The sequence below is a fragment of the Homalodisca vitripennis genome, chromosome 1 (assembly GCF_021130785.1).
Source record: "Homalodisca vitripennis isolate AUS2020 chromosome 1, UT_GWSS_2.1, whole genome shotgun sequence".
Lineage (NCBI taxonomy): Eukaryota > Metazoa > Arthropoda > Insecta > Hemiptera > Cicadellidae > Homalodisca > Homalodisca vitripennis.
The window spans coordinates 171,465,030-171,490,683 of NC_060207.1; the positions used below are offsets into that span (position 1 = coordinate 171,465,030).

At 34.3% G+C, this 25,654-nt stretch overlaps 1 protein-coding gene across 5 annotated transcripts in view; it reads right to left on the reverse strand.

Annotated features, from left to right (window-relative positions):
* Positions 1 to 12,222: 12,222 nt before the first annotated feature.
* The window catches only part of LOC124352731 (Kv channel-interacting protein 4), a 344,993-nt gene continuing 331,561 nt past the window's right edge, over positions 12,223 to 25,654 (reverse strand). For 4 of the 5 annotated variants that reach the window (XM_046802365.1, XM_046802369.1, XM_046802368.1 and 1 more), the window contains 3 exons: positions 22,026 to 22,099; positions 18,464 to 18,676; positions 12,223 to 15,243 (listed from right to left, as the gene is read on the reverse strand). In XM_046802365.1, the coding sequence (XP_046658321.1) occupies positions 15,133 to 15,243; positions 18,464 to 18,676; positions 22,026 to 22,099 (398 nt within the window). In that variant the 3' untranslated portion in view covers positions 12,223 to 15,132. Of the gene's footprint in view, positions 15,244 to 18,463; positions 18,677 to 22,021; positions 22,100 to 25,654 lie in introns of all 5 variants that reach the window. The other variant, XM_046802366.1, reaches the window with a different exon arrangement.

Genomic DNA, 25,654 nt, shown 5'->3' on the forward strand with positions numbered 1-25,654 from the left:
TTAAACAATCGCTCTAGGATCCCACAGATACTCTTTACTGATAGTAAAAGTTCGTACGTAAAATCCTAAAATATTACGTAACAGAACTTGATATATAGCAACAATTCTTGTTACTTCTTAGTGTTTTTAAATAATAAATAAACAAATAGTACTAAATGTTAATTAAAAAATACTTTTCCTAATGATTTATCTTATTGGACAAGGCCTTTCGAAACCGAAGGTTTAATCATCAGACCTCTCCAATAATAAAAATTTTTATTTATGGAGTCGCATAAAGATGAAATCCTTGGTTTCGAAAGGCCTCGTCCAAAAAATAAATCATTTGGAAAAGTATTGTTTAACTAACATTTAGTAATAATTAAAAATTCTTCCAATTGCTCCAAGAGTCTTCAATAAATAAACAAGTTTGTTTATCTTTATTTGACAGATTATTTTGTTATTAACACAGATTAATTTCAAATTGATTCACTCAATGGACTGCAAAGTTTTGTTAAATAAAAACTGAGTATCTTTAACTACGTTCTTCCTAGTTGAGTGTTCTTTGAAGTGTACTAGGCTTTATTGCAGTAGTTGGAGTGATAATTTTGAGTTTTCACTTTGTTGAAGGTGGTTGAGATCTAATTAGAGGTAAGGGGAGGGATTGGAAATCACCGCAACGTAGAAAGAAGATGTTTATTTATATTTTTAAAATTTGTGATGTTTATTTCTCCTACTGTTTTGTTAATTATACAGCATTTCTTATTTTATCAATATTTTTTACTTATCTAAATTGCAAATAGAGAATACGTACCGACTTTGCAGAAGTGTGCTGTCAGTTGCCATACTTTTTGCATGTACAAAATTTGGTAATTTGTAAATAAAATTGAATATAGTTTGAAGTAACAATGTATTTTCGGATGAACGTCTTGGTAAAAGGCTTATATCACTCGATTCGAATTCTCGACAATTGCCATACAAACTAGATTCATTAAAACAATTATAGGTCCTATAAGAACCTTAATTGAAAATAGATCAAATAAAAGAGAACAATTAATATATCGTAAAGGTAATGAATTAATCTGGCTTTATCGTTAAAGAAGCCCTGTCGACCGTCGAGCGGTGATGCCTCGTGGAAAATTATATCTTTACAGCCATACAAATACTAATTGAAAATCAGATATTAACATATTATTTCATTCCTGACTTTATAAAGAAAGGTAAAGTGGAGTTTTTATATTTTAAGCCATCCAAAAATCCTAATAATTTTATGAATGTAAAGGTGTATTTGTTTATGTTGATGTGTCTCTAAAGTTGTGTAATATTAACTGTATGAGCCTGTGAAATATAATCAATTGTTCTGTGAAAACATTGCATTATGACAGCTCGACGATGTTTCATTAATTTAACCACTATTTTAATTATAATATTTATGTTTCATAATATAAATTTAACTATCACTAAACTCCTGTTCCAGTTTTAAGATGTATGTGTATTTTCTTCATTGTGACAACAACGCAAACTCAACTATGGCACTAGAAATATTAGTACAAAGTAGATTGCAAGAGACGAAAGTAAACCTTTTTTTGACACAAGTAGTTTTTTTGGGATTTATATATATATATATATATATATATATATATATATATATATATATATATATACTTTAAATACATTAGACAAGGAGTAAATTAAGCCCCAGGTTAAGTGTAAGAGAGGGCTTCTTAGCCCTAACTTCGCCTGGTAAAATAAGACATTCTTTACTTTCTCTTTTTTAAATTGGAACGCCCGGAACTAGACTTGACCGAAGTAGGCTTTCCAGTTCTAAGTAGGTAAAAATATTTCCTTCGTTAGGACGACGAGGCAAACTCATGTATGACTCTGGAAATATATTAGACCGGAAGTAGATCACGATAGATTGAAATAAGTGGTTTTGTAACCAAAGTAGTTTTTTCTAGACGTATATTTTCTTGATAAGAGTATAAATGAGGCAAATGCATCGAAAATATAATTGATTCGAATCAGAAATGCCCTCGAATTCAGCCTCTCGAGTAGTAGGAGTTCCATAAATAACGCTCAGCGTACAAAAGGGTAACTTTTTAAAAGAAGACTTTTAATAGAGACCTGTCGTCCAGGAGGTTGTTAAATTTATCGGCATCTGAAAGAGGATTATTCTAATAGTATTACTTAATTATAAATGTGGTTTATAATATATACGTACAATAATCAAAATAGTAATAAGAATAATTATATAAACGAATATTATAAAACATTTGTATTAAAACGAAACAAGTTGAATTTAAAAGAGCGAATAATGAATGCTCACAAGTATTATTATGCTGAGAGAGAATGATTGAGTGAAGGTCAATGGGGAGATAGATAGGTGGCTCGGTATTTCATCTCCGGTAGACAATACGGTCGCTTTGTTCCCAGCTACAGCCACAAGTATTACAACAATGAGAGGAAATGATTGAATGAAGGTCAATGGGGAGATAGGTGGCTCGGTATTTCATCTCCGGTAGACAATACGGTCGCTTTGTTCCCAGCTACAGCCACAATATTACAACGATGAGAGGGAATGATTGAATGAAGGTCAATGGGGAGATAGGTGGATCGGTATTTCATCTCCGGTAGACAATACAGTCGCTTTGTTCCCAGCTGCAGCCACTAGTATGACAGCGATTAGAGGGAATAATTGAATGAAGGTCAATGGAGACATAGGTGGATCGGTATTTCATCTCCGGTAGAAAATACGGTCGCATTGCTCTCAGCTACAGCCACAAGTATTACAACGATGAGAGGAAATGATTGAATGAAGGTCAATGGGGAGATAGATAGGTGGCTCGGTATTTCATCTCCGGTAGACAATACGGTCGCTTTGTTCCCAGCTACAGCCACAATATTACAACGATGAGAGGGAATGATTGAATGAAGGTCAATGGGTAGATAGGTGGATCGGTATTTCATCTCCGGTAGACAATACAGTCGCTTTGTTCCCAGCTGCAGCCACAAGTATGACAGCGATTAGAGGGAATAATTGAATGAAGGTCAATGGAGACATAGGTGGATCGGTATTTCATCTCCGGTAGAAAATACGGTCGCATTGCTCTCAGCTACAACCACAAGTATTACAACGATGAGAGGAAATGATTGAATGAAGGTCAATGGGGAGATAGGTGGCTCGGTATTTCATCTCCGGTAGACAATACGGTCGCTTTGTTCCCAGCTACAGCCACAATATTACAACGATGAGAGGGAATGATTGAATTAAGGTCAATGGGGAGATAGGTGGCACGGTATTTCATCTCCGGTAGCCAATACGGTCGCTTTGTTCCCAGCTACAGCCACAAGTATTACAACGATGAGAGGAAATGATTGAATTAAGGTCAATGGGGAGATAGGTGGCTCGGTATTTCATCCTTGGTAGACAATACGGTCGCTTTGTTTACAGCCACAAGTATTACAACTGAAGGTCATAGGTGGCTCGGTATTTCATCTTCGGTAGACAATAGTTCCCAGCTACAGCCACAAGTATTACAACGATGAGAGATTGAATGAAGGTCAATGGGGAGATATCGGATCTTAGAATGTTCCCAGCTGCAGCAAGTATTACAACAATGAGAGGAAATGATTGAATGAAGGTCAATGGGGAGATAGGTGGCTCGGTATCTCCGGTAGACAATACGGTCGCTTTGTTCCCAGCTACAGCCACAATATTACAACGATTGAATGAAGGTCAATGGGGAGATAGGTGGATCGGTATTTCATCTCCGGTAGACAATACAGTCGCTTTGTTGCTGCAGCCACTAGTATGACAGCAGGTCAATGGAGACATAGGTGGATCGGTATTTCATCTCCATACGGTCGCATTGCTCTCAGCTACAACCACAAGTATTACAACGATGAGAGGAAATGATTGAATGAAGGTCAATGGGGAGATAGATAGGTGGCTCGGTATTTCATCTCCGGTAGACAATACGGTCGCTTTGTTCCCAGCTACAGCCACAAGTATTACAACGATGAGAGGGAATGATTGAATGAAGGTCAATGGGGAGATAGGTGGCTCGGTATTTCATCTCCGGTAGACAATACAGTCGCTTTGTTCCCAGCTGCAGCCACTAGTATGACAGCGATTAGAGGGAATAATTGAATGAAGGTCAATGGAGACATAGGTGGATCGGTATTTCATCTCCGGTAGAAAATACGGTCGCATTGCTCTCAGCTACAGCCACAAGTATTACAACGATGAGAGGAAATGATTGAATGAAGGTCAATGGGGAGATAGGTGGCTCGGTATTTCATCTCCGGTAGACAATACGGTCGCTTTGTTCCCAGCTACAGCCACAAGTATTACAACGATGAGAGGGAATGATTGATGAATGAAGGTCAATGGGGAGATAGGTGGCTCGGTATTTCATCTCCGGTAGACAATACGGTCGCTTTGTTCCCAGCTACAGCCACAAGTATTACAACGATGAGAGGGAATGATTGAATGAAGGTCAATGGGGAGATAGGTGGCTCGGTATTTCATCTCCGGTAGACAATACGGTCGCTTTGTTCCCAGCTACAGCGTCCCACTCCTACTGCCATTCGCACTGAAATGTACGGGTTGTGACCACGCCACCTTCCATATTTTTTATTACCCCGTCTTACAGTCTTGTAATAAAACAGCGCAATGAAACTATATCATCTGTGAAATTTATGTCACTCATTACTAAATCTGAACAGAAAATTGGAAACAGTTTCCAGTCATCAATAGGTTTAGAGAATCTTTGTAGAGTATTATGATAATAAGGTACTATATATAAAGCATAAAAAATATAATATTAAAATAAACATTGGATTAAAGAACTTATATGCCAATAATAATATTGTGAACATAGCTAATCAAGCAGAGCAATAAAAATGACAATATAGACTCTGTGTATATTGTGTTATATGGTAACATAAACGTGATAACTCACCTGCAGGCAACAATTATGGAATCTTTTGACAATTCAATTTTGGTATGAGGTGGGATTTGGGCTCAAATTATCAGAAACGTTCAAATAAAAATGTTTGATTTACCAACACACTAGTGATAACATAGTATCAATATATTTTTACAATATAAATTTCTTTAGAAATGAAAAGTTTAAGTAATAGCCATTTAATGTTCAACCCATATTGGGGAGCACAGTCGGTTACTGACAGGGCCCAACCATTGGAGTACTCCTGCGAGGCCTTTAGGGTCGGCAAAAATCGGTAATCGTGTAGGGGTCACAACTCCCTTGCCAGAGTATAGTGTTTCATTTGCGTACCTTCAGACGGCAGGATAACTGTCCGTCTTACCCTACCGAACGTCAATGACTGACTGATCATGAAATGTGCTTGTCACCAAAGGGGTGGATCAGGTTATCATATGGATCCCTATATTGCACCGGTATATCTAGCAAAGATATGTATGACACAAATATGAGTTACTTCGGTTCAGTGTTGGAAACTCTCTTAAGTGTGTTGCATTCATAAGTGTTGGAAATTTCGAACAACAATGCAATTTAAAAGGTAAGCAAGAGACATTCCGAATATAAATTAAACCAGCTTATGACTGACGGGATTCGCTAAAGTTCAAAAATATTTTGAAAATATTTCGCTAAACAACAAAATATTTTCGAGTATATATTTGACGCTAACTATATTTAATTCTTGTAAAAAATATACAACTAGCTGTAAAAATATAGTTCTATCTTGTTAAATATAATAAGATTTAAGAGAAAGACAATATCTATAGTCACTTCTTTCATTAATTTTGCATCATGCAGATGTAGCATTGGGCGTAAATAATTATAAATTAACCATTAAATAACAAAGTAAATCACCGTTTACCGCAACGACGAATACGTTAATAACAGTGTTATCAAATTGGGCCTATTAATTAGTAACCGGAGTGTTGAGAGTCTACAAGTAGTCCCTAACAAGCACCGTAAGTAGCTACGTCGCCGAGTCAGCTGATCTTATCAGCCCGAGGCGTGTCAAGAAGCTTCCTTTTCCGACAAACGGAACCGATTTAATTGAGTATGGTGGGGAAAGATGTGCGGGATCAGGAAAAAAGGAGACAAAAATTCTAATATTTTTTACTTAAAATATTGTAGTCCTCCATTGTAACTTGTACATGTTATAAGATAAATTGCTTTTGGATTTTTTGTTGTTTATTGTCAATACGCACAAAATTTATAATACGAAATATTTTGCTGACAATCATTAATATTGAAATGTTTTAGATGCGTTTCAATGTGGTTCCCAGAATAATATGTACGTATAAAAGGAGATTTATTTCAACTATAATTACAAGTAATGTATTAGGTAATTTATAAATGAGTTATAAATATTCCGGTTCTGATTAAGTAATGATTATATTTAGTAATAGAAAGTTAATAAAAAAACATTGTGTTTATGCTGAATCCTCTTGATCTTTGAAAGAATAAATAAGAATAGTATAGTCTGGTGGTTTGTACTACCCTGCAAAGGGCCTAAGCTATAATGTGACATTCCTGAATAAATTTAAAAAATTACGGTTTACCTAATCCCTTAGAAAAACTTTGATAAAGTGAAATATATTGTACTCATTTCTACAACGTAGTCATCGTAAAGATTTCCATCTACAAAGAGAAATAGTTATTTTTGAATTAAGTTTTGTCTCCATTCGTTGGATATAATCTTGTTGAGAGTATATTCTTGATTAATACAATGACGTGATTCAAGTGTAGGTACTGAATATTAAGAAAGATACTGTGTTTTGTTAAATTGCTGATTTAACATTTATTTATATTTGAAGGTTGATTTCAACTGTGTCAAGACAAGTAAAAAAATCATTTTATATGTTTAACCCTTTTGATACGCTCCGATATCGACGTTACGAAAACTAGTATGACTGACGATGGATGTCTTTCTTAAGGGTAATTTCTATATACATTTTAAAATAAATTGAATTAAATGCTTTTAAAATTCAAATTGGCTCCCTTCATCTGGACTATATGATTTGTTGCTGGCCACTGTAAATTCCAACCTTCAAAGGCATTATTACAACCACCACTACACATACAATTACATTTTTTTGATGTCGAATAAAATAAATTTCTAGGCATATATTTTAGTCAAACCACTAGTGAAAGTATTGTATTCTCTTCCATTCAGGACCGAGACTTCCAAAAGTTATTGAGAGCTAATGGTGTGGACAGACTAGGGCATATCTGGAGCTATTAGAGTTACCCACGCTAATATTGAATGGGCCAATCTCTATGTTATCAGTATTCGTACACCTCGTTAACTCTTGTGTGTGGATCACACCACCCTGACTTTGCTGCACAGCTATTATGTCTTTGCAAGGGTGCGTTGACCCAGTTCTCTCGTACATTGTAACTCAAGGCTACCAGCGACGCGTTCGTCCATCACTATATTGTGCCAGGTGAAAATGAGCAAATCATGATGGAATGCATATAGGTTATGCATTAACATATTGAAGCGTTATTTCAAAACATAAGTAAAACCATGTGTGTACAATATGTAAAACAATTTAATAACTGTAACATAGCAGTTTAAATGGAACTCGAACCACAATTGGATATTTTTCTTTAGGGACTAGAGGCCAAATATTTCCAGTGGTAGATAGTTTTCTTAGAAACAAATCATTTTGAAAATCAACAACTTCTATTTCAACTACAGCCTGATCATTACTAAAATGTTTTACAACACAAGTTGAGAATTCTTCTGCATTAATCTATACGAAAGGATAGTTGACGAATTATGCCACATGTATTATGCTTTTAAATTCTTGGAATCGTTAATCTGAAATAATTTCCACGTATTCTTGGTTATTGTTGGGGTGCTGTGGAGGATATCGTTTGTCAACGGTATTCTTCTTATTAGTAAAGTGCTTATATTCAAACTGGATGTGATTCTTGTCCCACAGCTCGAGCTTTTTTGAAAATGAAGTTACATCTGAAATCATTCCACCGATACCATTATGTTTGCCTTGCAGCAGTTCAAACCATTCTACTTTTCAGTTATATCAGTGAGAAAAGTAAAATCTTGTAGCCACGTGGGACCTTCGAGTTCAGTGTGATGTTCACCCCGAACTTTGGAGAAGTCTAGCAATGCAGGAAGCAACTCAATGGAACGTTGCAAAACTCTGCATCTACTAAACCAACGAATCTCTGCATAAAGCAACAGATCACCAAACTCGCATTCTAACTCTTCTGTTAGTTCTATGAACATTATCTTTGAAGAGAATGCGCTCTTATTTTATTTACTACTTGACAACTGTTTTCATGACATTGTTCATACTTAACACAAGTTATTGAGAACTTATTGAGAAGTTATAGTTAAGAACTTTCCACACAATGACTGGTGTATTATGCAATGGAAAGACACCAATTTTGATATGTCACTGTCTTTACGACACAAGACAATAAATCCCCACCATTGCAGGAGCTCGATCCGAAGCTATGTCCACCAACTTCTTCACAGAGATATTTTCAGATTCAATAAGCTTAGATTTATATATGGTGCTGAATTGATTTTGATGTTCTCACTGATAAAGAAATATGTATAAGGGCATATGCATCTGGTATAAGAGGAAGAATATGTTAAAATTTGCTTTTCTTCAACTACAGTAAAAATGCCACACAATGTCAAGGGAGCTAACCAAATTCGATTAACTTATGTGCAAACATTCACAGCTTTTTACAGTAAGTAGTACTTTTTATAACAGCGTTAAAATAATATTTCCATTGAATTAGATGGTTTATTAATCATTAGTGCAATTTAAATTTCGAATTACATAATAATAGTCTTAAAATTAGATTGAAAATTAAATTAAAATTAAATTTATAATTAGATAATAGTCTTTGCAATCTGTATTACACTACTGATCAAGCACTTTAGAATAATTTAATATTGTCTCAAATCTAAATGTGAACAGATGGTTTTACCTGTTTGATGAACTTCAGCTGAAAGTGTTAACAGCTGTTAAGTATCATTTCACATTGTATTACTTGTCGTAGCGCAGTCTGTCGGATCCGTTGTAAAACATTCCAAAATTAACAAAATTGTATAAATAAAAAGTTATTTAAATAAGCAATTTAAATTGGACCGAATTGTAAATCTAAATCATTCCCGATCCACCTGAAGACATAAACAAAATTTTATTCAAATCGATCCAGTCGTGTAGGAGGAGTTTCAGTGACATACAAACACACACAATTTATATATATATATATATATATATATATATATATATATATATATATATATATATATATATATATATTAGCAGTTACCCGCGGCTTCGCACGCAATTTACTGTTGAAAAATTAGACAATATATGTAATCTTCTTCTATGACATAATAAACAGACCTGAGATAATCGATTGTCACTCAAAGCTATTCCATCTCCTGATCCATTTTAGATTTAAGTTTAAGAAACAGTGTTTTGGGATCCTGAAGTCGTAAAGTTAAAAAGTTGTTATAAGATTCGTATTTCCCTCCAACATGCAATAACACTTTATTGAAGTTCTCGGACGATTTCAATAACAATAACAGTTTGCCTCTTTGTCTCAACGACGAAAGTGTATAGTACAACTAAAAAGTTGCTGCGCTCAATATGAGTCTGTTCCGGTCGTTCAAATTCACTCTCGGTCTAATCTATTTACAGTTCCATAGTTGAATTATGCTGATGCACTAACCAAAAAAAAAGATTAATTTTTGGTGGTTAAGTGATTTTGATATTTTTACCGATTAATAAATATGTATAAGAGTATATGATTCTATAGTATAAGGGCAAGAGTGTGTTATTCTAATTTGCTTTTCTTCAACTACTGTAAAAATGCCATTCATAATGTCAAAGGAGCTAACCAGATTCGATCACCATATGTGCAAACATTCACAGCTTTGTACAATAAGTTAGTTTCTATAACAGCATATAAATAGCATATACATGGCATTACGTGACTTGATCATTGGTGCAATTAAAATTTAAAATTATATATTAACTTCGTCTTTGAAATCTGCATTACACTACTGATTAAGCTGTTTACAATAATTAAATATTTTCTAAAATTTTAATGTAAAAAATTGTTCAGGCTCTTTAATGAACTTCAGCTGAAAGTTTTAACAGTGTTGCTAAGTATCAGTTCACTTTGTATTATTTGTCGTAGTGTAGTCTGTCGGATCCAATATAAAACATTCCAAAATCAGCAACAGTTTAGAAATAAAAATTTACTAAATACATAATATAAATTTGAACCGAATTGTAAATCTAAATCGTTCTCGATCCCACCTGAAGACACACAACAAATTTCATTACAATCGGTCCAGCCGTTTAGGAGTTCAGTGACATATATATATATATATATATATATATATATATATATATATATATATATATATATGCACAAAAGAAATTATATATATATATATATTTATTTAATTGTTCCTAAAACTAAATCTTGTGTCATTAGCGTACTGTACGCGTTTCCCATATAGTGGTGAAGACCCATTGGCATTGTCATAGATGAGAAAAAGAATCAGACTGAGAATTGCTCCCTGAGGAACCCCAAAACTTAGGTGAATCGGTTCAAAGAGTTAATTTGAGATATGGAACATTTGTGTTCGGTGCCTTGGAAATGAGCTGAGCCAATGAAGAGGCACGCCTATGATGCCATATAATTCAAGCAAGGTCATCGAGCAGTGTTAAGTGATCAATACAGTCGAATACTTTAGAAAAGTTCAGAAACACACAGTGGAATCTTGATCTTCCAATAACTCTACTACAACCATATCGACTAGACTCACCACCGCGTTTATTGTCGACTTACCTTTTCTGAAGCCGAATTGATCTTCAGATAGCAGGTTGTATTTAAATATAATTATTGTATTATGTACTGTATTAAACAAGGATTGTATTTAAATATACAATCACAAATAAACTTCAGCACATTATACGTACTTGGATCCTCTTTATAAAATTAAAAACTATACCTGTATTTATCAAATAATTGTGTCATTACCACAATTTATTTCAACACAACTGATATAAATCTCATGCGTTGGTTATAAGGTTAAAACATGAGACTCAGGATATCGTAAATACATTTATTTGACATAGTACAATAATTAACAGCTATGCAACATTAATATATATGTATTATATATTAGCAACTCAAACCGATTTGTCCGTCACTTCCCGTGATATGTTACAGCCCTTCCGTCTTTTCAAAATCGTTTTTCGTTGGAAATACGTAAATTTTGTATTATACATAACATTATTTCAAAATAAACTACAGTATTCAGTTTACTGACAAGTTGTAATAAATTTTCTCCACATTTCTGCAAAAGTTTCTTACCAAAGAGTAAAAATGCACGCACATTTTAGATCTTCCCACACTTATAGTATTTTATGTACAGTAACAAAATACGAGGATTTTTAAACCTATTTCAACAGTAAGGTGCTATCATACTTGTAACTAACACAAGAATATAAAAGGAAAACTTATTATTACAAATCCAAGTATTCGTATATTATATCATGTAACTTAGGAGAAATCTTATTGTTTAGTAATTATCTGCGAACACTACATTAAAGCAACTTAAATAAAGTCTCATTGAGGCCGATAATTCTATTCCACTTATAAAACCTAATATTTGAGTAAAGTAACAACTAGAGAATTGTTTGACCTTGTCATGACACTATATTGTTTAGCAAAAACTGATAAAGGTAGAAAATCCCATTACAAAATAACACTACTTTTACTGTCTCAAAAATACACTGGTTTTACTCTGATCTAATCATATCTCTTAGTAGTTCTAAGCTATGACATGGCTAGATACAAAATGGTCATCGGTTTGGCCCCCTCTCTAATTATTGTAATGCTTGCTTCCTGTAGTCCGAATAATTCTATATGAATTGAGTACAGAATATAACAGTAAGCTACACATAACATTGTAACATTGTAACATCGTTCACAGATTACATGATCACATGAAATTTCAACATGTTTTTACAAAAGTCCATAGATCATTTTGTGCATACAACAGGGGTACGTGGTTCAGAGCTTTCTCTCTTCAAAGTCATAACGGTATTCAGCAGGATATAACATGTTTGGCCTTTCGATTATTTCTATACAATAAGTAAACGCAGCGCACTTCATAAATGGCCATTTTAAATTTTAATCGCATAGTAATTATTTAACTAACCATAAAATAATTGTGATTAATTAATTGCATTATATTGAAAATATTTTAGGCCATTTAGACAAGTAGGCCTAAAATGTCTCACTAATATAAATTACGCTAAAAACATGTTTAAATGAATTAAGTTATCCGAAATCATTAATTTTTGAGTCATTCAGTCCTAGGTTTCTAGTATTACGATTTCAGCATTTTAGATTTTTATTACCAGCAAAAATATCTAGTATTGATTAAATAATTATTTATTCTACAAATTAATAGTTAAGCTAAAATATTCAGTAAACAACATTGATATTTGGACTTTGTCATAACTCAAATAAAATAACTCGTTAATTGTCGTGGTAAAAGTTTTATTTGAATTGATTTCAGCCTAAGTTAAAAGTACATTTTCGGTTTTCTCGATAAGTCATGGGGAAGGTTACAAACACTATATAATATAATTTACAAGAGCAAAATTAGAGGTATCTTACCAAGATACATAGATACGAAGCGAATTTATAGCACAACAATTTATCGGTGTTTGCTGGGTACAGTCAATAAACAGGCTTCTAGAGACACCAAGAAAGCAAGAGAGGGCTTACAAGTACCGAGGAAACTGTTCAAGAGTCGCCAGATACTAAGGTTTTTAATACTATTCTAAAAGAAATGTTGATATGAAGAACGCCAAAAATTTCCTTTTTTAAAATTCACACCGATGATGTAAAAAAACAACACAAAATACTTGCACGTAACATTACATTATGATATTTAAATCACAGTCAAGGCATACACACAAATATTTCTGTTACATTAATCTAGGCTACATAACGATGGTAATAGTTTTCTAACAATCAACATATAACAATATTCACAAAAGTCTTGACAGTTGGATTTTCCAGATTAAATCCAAATAAAATGCCCAATGGTCATAGTTTAAACAAAACAATAACTTAAACATTTTATTGGTAAAGTTTAATTTTTAAATTAATTTGTAGACAATATTGCCTAAAAGCCACATTTCAGCTTTAAATGTAGGCCTATATTATAATTTTGAACGAAAAATGGTTTCTTAGTTAAAAGTATACTAGTTTAAAATGATCATAAATAAAGCGTGTAGCAAACTTCTTGCATGATTATAAAAGAAAGGGTCTGCAATAACAATGTAGAGCACCTTAGTTTTCCAATATAACTGATGTGAAAACTGGTCATCCTTTCATAAGATATTTTTTAAATGGCTTAAAGACACAAAATTGAAAACATTCCCACTTATAATTTAAATTTTTGTTACAATTCATTACCCTTTTCACTTAGACAAAGTTTTGCTCAAATATGACATGATTAGAAAGTATGTTAAAATGCAAGTGCTCATACAATGAAAGAATATGTAGCTAGAGGAACACTTTTTTATTAATTTTCCAGTAAAATAAATACATTTCCCATTATAAAACAAATCAATATACAACTTATATAGAAATGGCGTGGTCTTTTTAAAATTTAAAATATTAACTGTTAAATGGAAGAGTTTTCGGTTGATAATATGGTAACAGCATGTAAGAGACTTTTACATTTTCTCATAAAAGTGTAACGTTAAAGAAAATTTGTTTGGATTTGTATTTGTATAGGTGTACGTGTGACAGATAACGTTTTAATATTTTTCATAGAGGTTATTTGGGCCAAGTTTATAGTATTTTTATTACCGCAACAATAGGCTAAATTATATAGATTTTAAACAGCAAAACAATTTAATGTGGACTAGATATTATGATATTAGAGTGTCCGGTGCACAGCCTTGCACACTATGGTTCAATACCCAAGAAAATCCGAAATTCATTCTTCTTAATCCGTAAGGTACAGTTTAGTTGCTAATTTTTATGCCCTAACAAAGATTAAATCTGCCTCATAAGTTATTAACATTAAAAGTTGTTGACGTATTGAGAATTGCCTGTACTATCGGTTCTATAATGCACATGATTTCTATTATTTCAAACCCTAATTCGTAACTTCTGAGCAGTTCCTGTGTGATCGATCAGTCAGTTAGATGCACTTAGAAGCCTGTTTGGGTGCTAGGAACTAGGGAGTGTCTGGGTCAAGCGTGAGAGGACGCGGGAACCTCGGGCTCAAGGCAGACACAGTGACGTCACTAGTGTCGAGGTGACAACACGGACCGGTTGGATAATTACGTCACGACCCGACCATCTGATAGTAAACACCGCGCCAAACAAGAGAAGTTTCCTCCCGTCATCTAAATTGGCGCGAATCGCACCATTTTCGGACTAACCAGCTACCATGGTCAAACACTGTGTGTCCCTTCTAATTTTGACCTCATTAAAAATGTTTTTCGTTGATTATGAGAAAAATTATTATTATGTTCTCATCAAAGTTATTATATACGATAATTTAATGTTATAACAACAACAAGTTTTATTGATTTTTGAAATGGAATCTCTGACCAAATTTGTAAAGCGACGTAAATTTGAAAAATCTGTTTATTTAAATACCAAGATTTCACAAGTTAATTATTTTAAATCAGGTTTGATTCCCTCCCCTCCCCCTAAAATCGGAAAAGCTATACTATCACTCACTATGCCTCACTTCTGTCACACCGGGTTACATTTATTAAAGCTATTTTCCACCATACAACAACACCATCTCGCCCTAATACACCTTAAAACTACACGTGGTACATGATCTACAACGTCTTTTAATTTACAAAACCCAAACGAACGCCGGCTCCTAACTACATGGATGCAGACGGGAGTGTAGGGCGACCCACTCGTCACATTAACGTACCATCACAGAAATATTAATTTGAATATTTATTATCGTTATAAAACTATATTTCACTAAGAACGTGTTTTTTAGAAATATATAAAATATTTATTGGTGTATACAGTACAGCACGTAACGTCGACCCCGCTATGTCCAGAAGGGCCGAGCCCTGATAGGCGACTGTCAGAAGGAGGAATCGAACACCGACATCGACCTGGAAATCTCCTCGTCGCTCGTACAACTCTCCAGGAACTCCTCCAGCGTCACCACACCGTCCCTGTTGCGGTCCATTTTCTGGAAAAAACCGTGGATAAATACTAAAATGGTACAATTGAAACACAAAGAAGCTAAATGAAAATTAAGTGATTGAAGTTTTAAAGTTGTTGACCTTGCCGAAAACAATAAGGCACTTTGACTCTCAACTTGCGTTGAACTGTGGATCAGTAACATCTGTTCTAAATATAATGGTTTTATTTTATACTCAATAACTCTGCTTCTTCTGTTTGAAGTAGTGATTAGGCAAATTCCAACAGGGCGTAGACAACTTTGGAATATAATTATACATTTTCTGCAAATATTCAACCTAAAAATAAGCTGGAGATCAGACAAAATAAAATTATTGTACTTAAACGCAAAACCTATACGGCGTAAGGCAATTGGAATTTTAAAGTTATTTTGTAAACTCTCTTTTTTAATGGTATGGAAATTAAGAACTGGCTATCGTAAAACGGCCCTGAGATTTATCCCATACGAACAATGTAAATTTATCTTTACGCCCTTATACATTCATTAAATCTGTATAAATGGCAATAGCCGAATTTAATTTATTTCAATAAACATTGAATCGCAAAAAGTACTTGCTCCGCCGGGACTCGAACCCAGATCTCTCACTTCCCGGGTGAATGTGCTACCATTACACCACAGAGCCCTCACTTTTTACGATTCAATTATTTTGTATTTGGCCGTTTCTTTCACATATGTGTTTAAATAACCAAACTAACATATGATCGGAAGACCAAATACCTGTCAAATGACTTTTATTTACATTCATTAAATCTGTATAAATGGCAATAGCCGAATTTATTTAATTTCAATAAACATTGAATCGCAAAAAGTACTTGCTCCGCCGGGACTCGAACCCGGATCTCTCACTTGCCGGGTGAATGTGCTACCATTACACCACAGAGCCCTCACTTTTTACGATTCAATTATTTTGTATTTGGCCGTTTCTTTCACATATGTGTTTAAATAACCAAACTAACATATGATCGGAAGACCAAATACCTGTCAAATGACTTTTATTTACATTCATTAAATCTGTATAAATGGCAATAGCCGAATTTAATTTATTTCAATAAAAATTGAATCGCAAAAAGTACTTGCTCCGCCGGGACTCGAACCCGGATCTCTCACTTGCCGGGTGAATGTGCTACCATTACACCACAGAGCCCTCATATATATATATATATATATATATATATATATATATATATATATTATGGGGGCTGTTTCATCCAAAGATATGTTCACAAACAAAGGTTGTTTGGTTTTCTTGTCAATGTATACTTTTTGAATTATTAAATGGTGACGTATAACAATTTTTTTAGTTTTTTTTTTTGCATAACCGATAAAAATTTCAAAATAGCTTCTCGGTGCTCATTAAAAAATAATCTCCCATAAATCCACGACTAAAATTTGTAATAACGTCGTATAAATGTGAAGATTAATATGGCTTTATTGGACCAGACTCAAGATAGCCGCTAGCATAACCAGCTTTGTAACAATTTTCAGAAAATAACAATTAAAAGCACTTAAAACGTGATCTAGGTTTTAGGTTTGTTACAAATTTGATCCTCCAGTCCTTGATGGTAGTACGTTGGATCGTAATAGCCAGTTATCCTTAAGGTAATCATGTAATAAAAAGTGATAAATAAAGTCCTACATATCATAAAGTACATTACACCGAGGCATTGTGTCATATGCAATGCCTAAATTATGACTTGTAAAAATATCCTTGATAAAATTATGTAAGCTGTCTGACAAACAGTCGACATGTGTAAATTAATAATTAGAAGGGCCCGAGATATATAAGCACATAGATCAGGCTATACTGACGGCCATTTTGATTACCATTAGAACTATTTCAACCAGTAAATATATGAATGCCTCTTTTTTTATTACATCGCATCCTTGTATAATTTTAACAATATAATTCATGAGCACATACAAATTTTTCAGTTTTATATTTTTGTTTATATTCAGACAAAATTATTTAAAATTTAAAATGAATTTAAAATTTACCTAAAGAGGTTGAGTTCCATGGTTCCACTCAGCCAGAGGTTTTAGCACAGTGTACTCGTATTGCTCATAGCCTAGAGATGTACATTTTATATTATATTATATTTTTACCTCTACGATAGTGCTATGGTTTGTTTTAGGATTGGTTGTAAATGTCTGAAGAATAAAAATTAAGAATCACTGGTGGTAGTCACGAGCATATGATAATAAAAGGCCCATGGGCACCATTGGGAATGCCTGGCTATATATTCACGGCAGTTTTATACTGATACTTAGATGTTTTATGCCCTCCACCTGTTACAAATGAACGGGAAAAAGCAGGTAAACAATGTGAGTTACTCTTATTTTACTGTTGTTATAAACTGTTACAACTCATGAGAGTCCCAGGTCGAGCCCGCTTGGGTACAACATAAAAACATGCTGCCACATAATCAAGTTTCTTAAAAATATATATTGCTCTTGAGTCATTTTAAAAGGAGTTTTTACATTTCAAACGATAACAGTGATAATCATCGAGTGTCAGCAATGACTCCTTAGACTCACCGGTGATACCCATGGAACTGAGCGACAAACATGTAAAATACACCAATGGGACTTAATGTGTAAAAAAGAAATAAAAATACATTTGGATGTATATTAATTAAATGAGACATTTCTCATAATTCTACGACCAAAATTAAGGTCAATGGTGTTTGAGGTTGATTGTTAAAATTATGAGTAAACACTCAAAGGTAGCTTTACGTGAATCAGCTCTTAACGAAACGTGTCATAAAAATTGAAATGATAAACTACGATGAATGGAAAATCCTCTGAAAAGACCGCGAGTGTAACACTGTCGTTTATTGATCTACTGGCTTGCTGACCTATATATTTCCTGTCACACTATTTTTCCATCTGCCACTTGCCCATGTCGGACAACACCAATAAACCAATTCCAGAATATATTTACCTAGTTACATTCATTCAACAGGAGTTCCATGATGTAAGTTGAATCGCATCTATGAAAAAAAGTAAAATAGTATATTATATCTTTTAACAATTGAAATATAACATCGAGGCAACTTTCTTTCGGGTTTTTAAGGAATGCAACAACCGATTTGAATAAAATGTAACTATTCAAAATTTGGTCTACAGATGGGTAAGCTTTTATTCAAATAGGATATTTTACAAGTGGTAGGATGAATAAAATACCCTACTAAGGGGAAATCGTGCCTACTTGGAATATCCTGTCGACCTTAGCTGCCACCGTACTCTCCTCGACCGAAGGCTCCACGAACTTGCCCATGAGGTCGTAGATGGCGGTGACGATGTCTGTCATCTCCTCGCGCGTGATACGACCGTCGCCGTTGATGTCGTACAGGGAGAATGTCCAGCGCAGCTTCTCGTCGAGAGAGCCGCGGGAGAGGATGGACAACCCATGGACAAAATCCTGAAATATAAAAGTGATCAAATGTTACTGTCCTCATATGTAATGTTTTATACTGTTCAACGAACTTGACCATCCCCCAACGCGTTTGTGTCAAACAACTCTTGAAATTCGTATTATATTTTTAATGAATAGTAAAACATTTGACCACCTTATAAGCCTGTCAAATCCTGAAATGCAATCCCATTTCAAGAATATGAATACCTTAAAGTCAAATAAAATTTGCTTCTATATTAATTTCTCATGCAGTAACAATCCTGAAATAAAATCCAGCTTTCCAGAAGATGAATATCTTAAAGTGATATGAAATCTGCTTCTATATTAGTTTTTCATGATGTCATCCTGACCCATACAAGTCGCATGACAAGCGCTTCATTAGTAGTTATATCTAAACAGACTGTAATTAATAATGATGATGACGACCACGAATGTACCTGAGTAAAATTTGACCTTATCTACAGCAAGCTGAATTTGACAATAAGTCACACAGTCTTAGGTCACGTGTCATTTTTACGTTACATAAAAGCTTGTTAAGTCGTTATCATAAACGGAAGATTGAAAAGTGAATGTCATGCCAGTAAACTTGATTGCTGAATCAGATGTAACAGTATCGGGACAAATAAGTAGATCTCCTACAAACATTATGCCCCAAAACTCTCATACAAATATTGTTTTATAAATCTTGACCACTAAAAATTATTGTGTACAAGTTTACAACAGTGTCAAGTACCAATAAGGAAGGATTAGTGGGAAGGTGTTTTTTCTGCACCTAAATGCATGTAAAAGTAAGATGGATTTATATCAAGAAAGTTTATAACAAATACGATCCAAGCTCCTCATAGCTTTAAAAAAATCACTGTTTGTGTATTCAAAGAAGATGTGTTAGGAGTGTGTAAAAACCATGAACCTGCACAATGTTGTTTCTCTTGGTTTCATAAAAGAGAATGGAGACTAAGGTTCTAACAAGGTTTTACAGATATTCATGGATAAGTGGTTAATTTCAGCCTACCCAAAAAGGAAGAATCAGTGATTCGCTGCAGAAGTCTTTAGGTCAAATTGAAAGAATTAAAATTCATACATGTATGTATCGAAAAACCCCAAAAAATACGAGTTGGAAATGTAAATTAGTTTGGAATATAATTGTTTTAGGCTAAGCTCTAAAAAGTAACCGTATTATAGCATCGTTATGCCCCAAAATAATTAAGAATGTAACAAGCATACTTCATTGCATACAAGCATGGGATTAATGGATCCTGTGATTCGTGTTTACTTCACGCTGTCAAGTCCTATGGGTCAAAATTCGAATCTTACAATATTGCTGGCATCTGAGGAATTGGCATGTTTTTACATTCTATAAGGATGTTCATACTCCATTAAATAGTTTGAAAATATGCAATTAAGTTATCAGAGCTTACCGCGGTAAAAAATCGTAATGTCTATATTCAAGGCTTCAACATTTATTATGCTTATCAATTTTAGAAATATGTATTCAAGACATCTTTAAAGCCGTTTCTTATGAGACCAATAATGAAAATTCGGTAAAGGGTAAATATATTTGAAACTATTAAAAAACTTGAAATCTTGAAAACTTGAAAACTGACTACTGAATCGGTACATTTGTACTATCCAGCAAAGATTTTAAAGAGCTTCTACAACTAATTTACTATGTGGTTTTTCATAACAGAAAATCTTTTCCAGCATGACTGTAGTGTTTCATGGAAGTTGCATAAATCATTTGAATAAGAAATGAACTCGAGATCTGAACGTAACTTCTGTAGTGTTGATGCCAAGATAGGGTGTCCGCCGAGACAGCGCCATCCCAGGGGGGAGCTTGGCCGACCCAGACGACTTGTAAGATGTTATTGTGCATTTTATGGAGCAATACAACAGTTTAGTGCTCGCTGTTAATGCGACGACCCAGTTACAGTTGGCTTGCACTCTTTAAAGTTATCGGTCACATTGTGTGCCACTGACTGAAAGTATTGCTCAGGATTTATAAAGTTTAGCCGAATTAATTAGTATTTACGAGTAGTAGTGTTAGTTCACAAGTTTGATAACTATAGATATTTTGTTATTAAAACAAACAACATTTTATGCGCTCATTGACAGTGTCTCTGTTTTACGAGGAAACTTCTCATGATCACTTGAAATATACAAAAGGAGTTTTCTCATAAATATATAAAATAATTAGATTAGTTAATTGAGGTGCAACAAAAAGCCTTACACGAGTAACTCTCTTTGTCATAAATGTAATTACTTATAGCTTTACACAAAGTTCAAAAAATTAATAAAGTTGATATTCTAAATTTAAAGTTAAATACTGGACAAAGAACAATACTTTTGTAAAGGATTCCATTCCAAACACCTCTAGTTCTAAGCAATTCAATTCCTGTAATCCCGTCACACTTTACAGTGAAGAATTGAACATCACAAATTGACCACCTAGCGTTGTTGAATATATTTTAGTTTATAACAAACCAAAGTAAAAATAGTGGGTTTTGGGTCAATATTCCGTCTCCGAATATGTGAGGTCCAAACAAAGTTTTACGGAAACATAATAATATGTTGTGTAATTGACAACAAATTTGTTAGCTTATCTGCCTAAGACAATGATAAAAAATAAGTAGAAAGAGATTAGACTGCTTTTTTATTCAAGGCAGAATAAAGTTAACCATATTGGGAAGGAGGGGGCGCTGCCAGACTAGACAGACCACTTTGAGTGCTGCGCCATTTGAGAGCGCTATCCAGTAGTTTATGTACATCAATTCTGACGGCCAGACAACAGACACGATGGCGTGCGTGGGATGGGGAATTGAGTGGACGACTTCGCCTTACTACAGCCACACAAGAATAAGGCTGAAAGGGCCTACCCACTTCCTTTTACACTCACGCAATTCAGTTGTTATATCTTTGTCTCAGGGTCAACCGCATCGTGTCACTGCGTCGGGCAGTCACGCTTTCCGTGATGGAAAGTGATACTCAGACCTTACTAACTGCTGAGTTGCTGTATCATATTGTTTTTGTCTTGTGATATTTTGTTCGTAATCGTAACGCTACTTCTGTTAAGATGGGTTAACATTGGTATATTCTTTCTTGAAGTTGTTATTATTCAATTCATTCTTACGAGTATCTTGATGAATTTAACTAACACCAGAGCAAGAGATCAGTATCTAGCTCTCGAATCGTGTTTTACTTCTAATAACTTAGTTCCTTTAGTTTCAAAGTGAAGCAGGTACTTTCTTCAAGTTTGATTCACTATTAGCCTACTATTACATAAAGTTCTGTTACAAAACTCGGGAAAAAATGCTTGTGAGTTGATAAAAAAAACTAAATTGAAACAGCACTTACTTACTTCAAAACTGAGCAAGCCACTTCGGTCCTGGTCCAGCGAGTTGAACACATAATGGGCGTACTGACTCGTGTTAGCTGGAACATTAGAACAGTGGGTGGTGAAATTAGGAGGAACAAAAGATATATTATATTCATCGCTTAAACCAGGAGCCTTGGTACTTATAAATTCCTTTAATGTTGCCTTTACATAGAGATTAACATGATAAAATAATGTGGCTTATTACCCATCAATATACTATACTATATTATGACTTAAATTAAATCCTAAAAAATGCAAAAAGGAAGAAATATTATTCAAATCATTGCGGTTGTCGTTGAAACTGTTCTGGATAATATGCATATATAATATTTTTAGGGTTACATTTTGGTCAACATTAAGTGTTTCAGACTCAACATCTTTCATCCCATCGACTAAGCGTTGTCCCCAGAAGGGTTCACTTCTGTCTGGTTCATATCTTCCACTTGGTACAGGCAAAACAGATGTGTCACTTATATCTGAGCAAACTTAAGGGAGTGCAGGAGCGACACATCACTAATCGCAAATGTAGAGATATTGTTGTGGAGTAAGAGTAAATCGATAGGTCTAGTCTACTAGAGAAGATGACTGTTGGAATTGGTGGTTCTCGCCAAGTCTTAAGGGCTGTTACTAGCCTACACATAAGTGCGCTGCCTGCCCGCTTTGACTGGAGAGGCTGGTACGGAACTGGCTTTCCCCTTCTCCCAACTGAGATAATTGCCCCAAATCCTTCCTCGTGGATCTCACTCAACAGGAGGCGGCCCCTACCCCCAACGTTACCCATCCAGAATATCCTGTTACTCCGGAAGCAGAGGAAAAGTTATTTTTAGAACTCAGTGTAGTTTCTAAGCTTTATGTCTTAAGAGAAAGAAAACTAGGCGTAAACATAATATTTAGTTTAGTTACTCTGAAAGGATTCATGATTGTAAATGTCATTTTATCACTCCCTGAAGCTATAGCTCATGTATGTACTGCAAGAAGTTCACATTTTATCTTCAACGGAAGGTCAGATTAAAAATGGCCTATTTAAGTGCCTTTAATTTTACGCGAAGTAATGAAAAGTTTATTTTCTGCTTTTTGTATTCCGGGAAGTTGTTTTAAAGGGATTTGTGTTTAACATCGATCGCACCATCTTAACTCAGTAGTAACAGTGAATTCTTGGCAGTTGAACAAATTCTAGCTTAGATAACTGTTTATTTGCCATTCTCTTTATTTCTTCATGGGCAAGATCGAGACGATAATCCTGGCATGATTATGGGTAACTTAGTACTTTTTATGACAATTAGGGCAATATAACTTGTCAATGGAGTAAACCATATCCCACCATAATAGTTTGCGTAATTTTCACAGATTATTTAATTCTGACGTATTTAATGACGTATTTATTTTGTAAAGATATAATTACGGCTGGTAATCAGTTCACATTCGTCTTAGTGCAGCGTCTTGTATCTGACGCTGTCACAGACATGACTCCTGGAATCAGGAGTCGTATTCACCTGAAGTGACTCAGTGGTGAAGAGGTGTGTAGTAAACTCAGTGGTCCACCGTGCTTAGAAATCGAATCTAAAACATCATTGTGAACTCCAATGTACACTTTATGGGCAATGAGAATACGTCTTCACCTATAACACACTATATCTTAGAGTGTACGTGTCTTTGATGGCAAATCGATGTTTATTTTAACTTCTTTGTCGCCGCCTTTTTGGACTGTCATCGTTGAATGGGTAACTGTAACTAAAAAGTGCTACGTAACGTATAGCAAATCGGTTGCCCCACCGTGCTTAGAGATCGTGTCTAAAACATCGTATTACCCTCAATTGTTCACCCGATGAGACAATTGCAATGACACTTCTCCTAGATTACACAATATAGTGTAGTCTAGATGATATCAAATACACCCATACCTTTGAGCTTCTTTGTCACTGACTTTTTTGTATCTCTTCAGACGAACATGACTCCAGATTCCAGGAGTGAAGTCTGTGACAGCGTCAGATTCCAGACGCTGCACTAAACGAAGGTGAATTTGAGCTAAACTAAACATTCACATTGAATCAACTCTTCCTACCATAGCTACGCTAAATGTAAGATCCTTAATTGTATCCTAAAAATCTATGTGAATCAAAATCCGTATTTATATTTATTTATTTTTCTATTTAAAATTCTATTATTTTTACATTTATAAATAAACTATAAATCAAAATAGCAATCATGTTGACAATTTTTCAAAAATTATACTTTTTAATTTGCAGTATTTCTTACTTTATAAAATTGTATTGTTGTCGGAAGCAAGAATTCAATTTAACCTAATGAAGTCAGTATTTTTAGGAGATATGCTCATTTGAATGAAATTATTGAAATCTAATGCTTGTATTTTCCATTATTACTGACAATATAATCTTTTACGCAATTCATTGTGTATATTTAAAACTATTGAAACTCCGCCCAGACGACCGAATTTCCAGCGGAATGTGAGTGCAGGAAGTGAACTAATCGATTGTACAAGGTCAAGATGAGCCATCCGTTGTTTATGTGCTCTTGTTTCCACGCCAACCGTATGGCGTGTTTATAACATGTAAAACACGATATTTATTTGACTTTTACTATCGCCAATGTTTCCGCTGGGCGGCTAGCCGGAGGGGTGCTCTGAGCCCTGTACTGTACTACAGTGTTGTAAGCCCCCTTGTTTGTTCAGCCGAACTTATCGAGATTGGACTTTTGTAAAGCCGCCCAGCCATTGTCTTTCCGTAAATTGAGTTTCAGTGTTGTGCAAAATCCACAGAATCGATTAACTTTAATGTTTTGGCAAATTAATGAAAACATGCTTAGTATTCATCGACTGGCATTTATGTCCCCACTGGTTTAGAGTATTTAATGAACAAAGTAACTAATTGGTGAAACACAACTTCTGACAAACTAATAATTGGCGCACTAGAAATTTGGTTGGTTTAATGGTTACTTTTAATTAATTCAATGATTGGAAACCCATTTAATCCATATAATGGTAAATTAAATTAATAAAAAGTTTACGTTTAATTATGATCTGTCATTAAAACTCTGCACATGTGACAACTAAATTCATACAGTGAATTCCTTCCTAAACTGTATTTTATGCTATTTAGTTATATTTTATATGTAACTAATTGATATTTAGTGAATAATATCCACTATCTGGTGTTTATAAAAATTATTTCAGTAAATCGGATGAGAAATAGTATGAAATAGTGTCAGTGATTTCCCACATTAAACGTACACAACACTTTTCAAACACGTATAATTTTACAATATGAGTATATTTCATTTAAATTACTGTATATATCGCCAAAATAGTGATCTAATTTGATTTAATTTTAGTTAATTTGGTTTAAAATTGATTGTATGCATGTAATATTTAATTTTGAACCTTTATTAAATTTAAACGTCGTTGATCCTTAAAACATAACATCCGTAATCTTCAACACAGGGTGGCCACTCACCAAGGCCGTTCCTACTGTTGGTGGTGCCCGGGGCGCAACTCAGCACGGTAACGTAGCGATCCCGCTCTCCTCCAACTTGCATATACAGGTAAATAAAATGAGAAAATTATCATTTCTTTACTTAGTCACAGTATATTTATT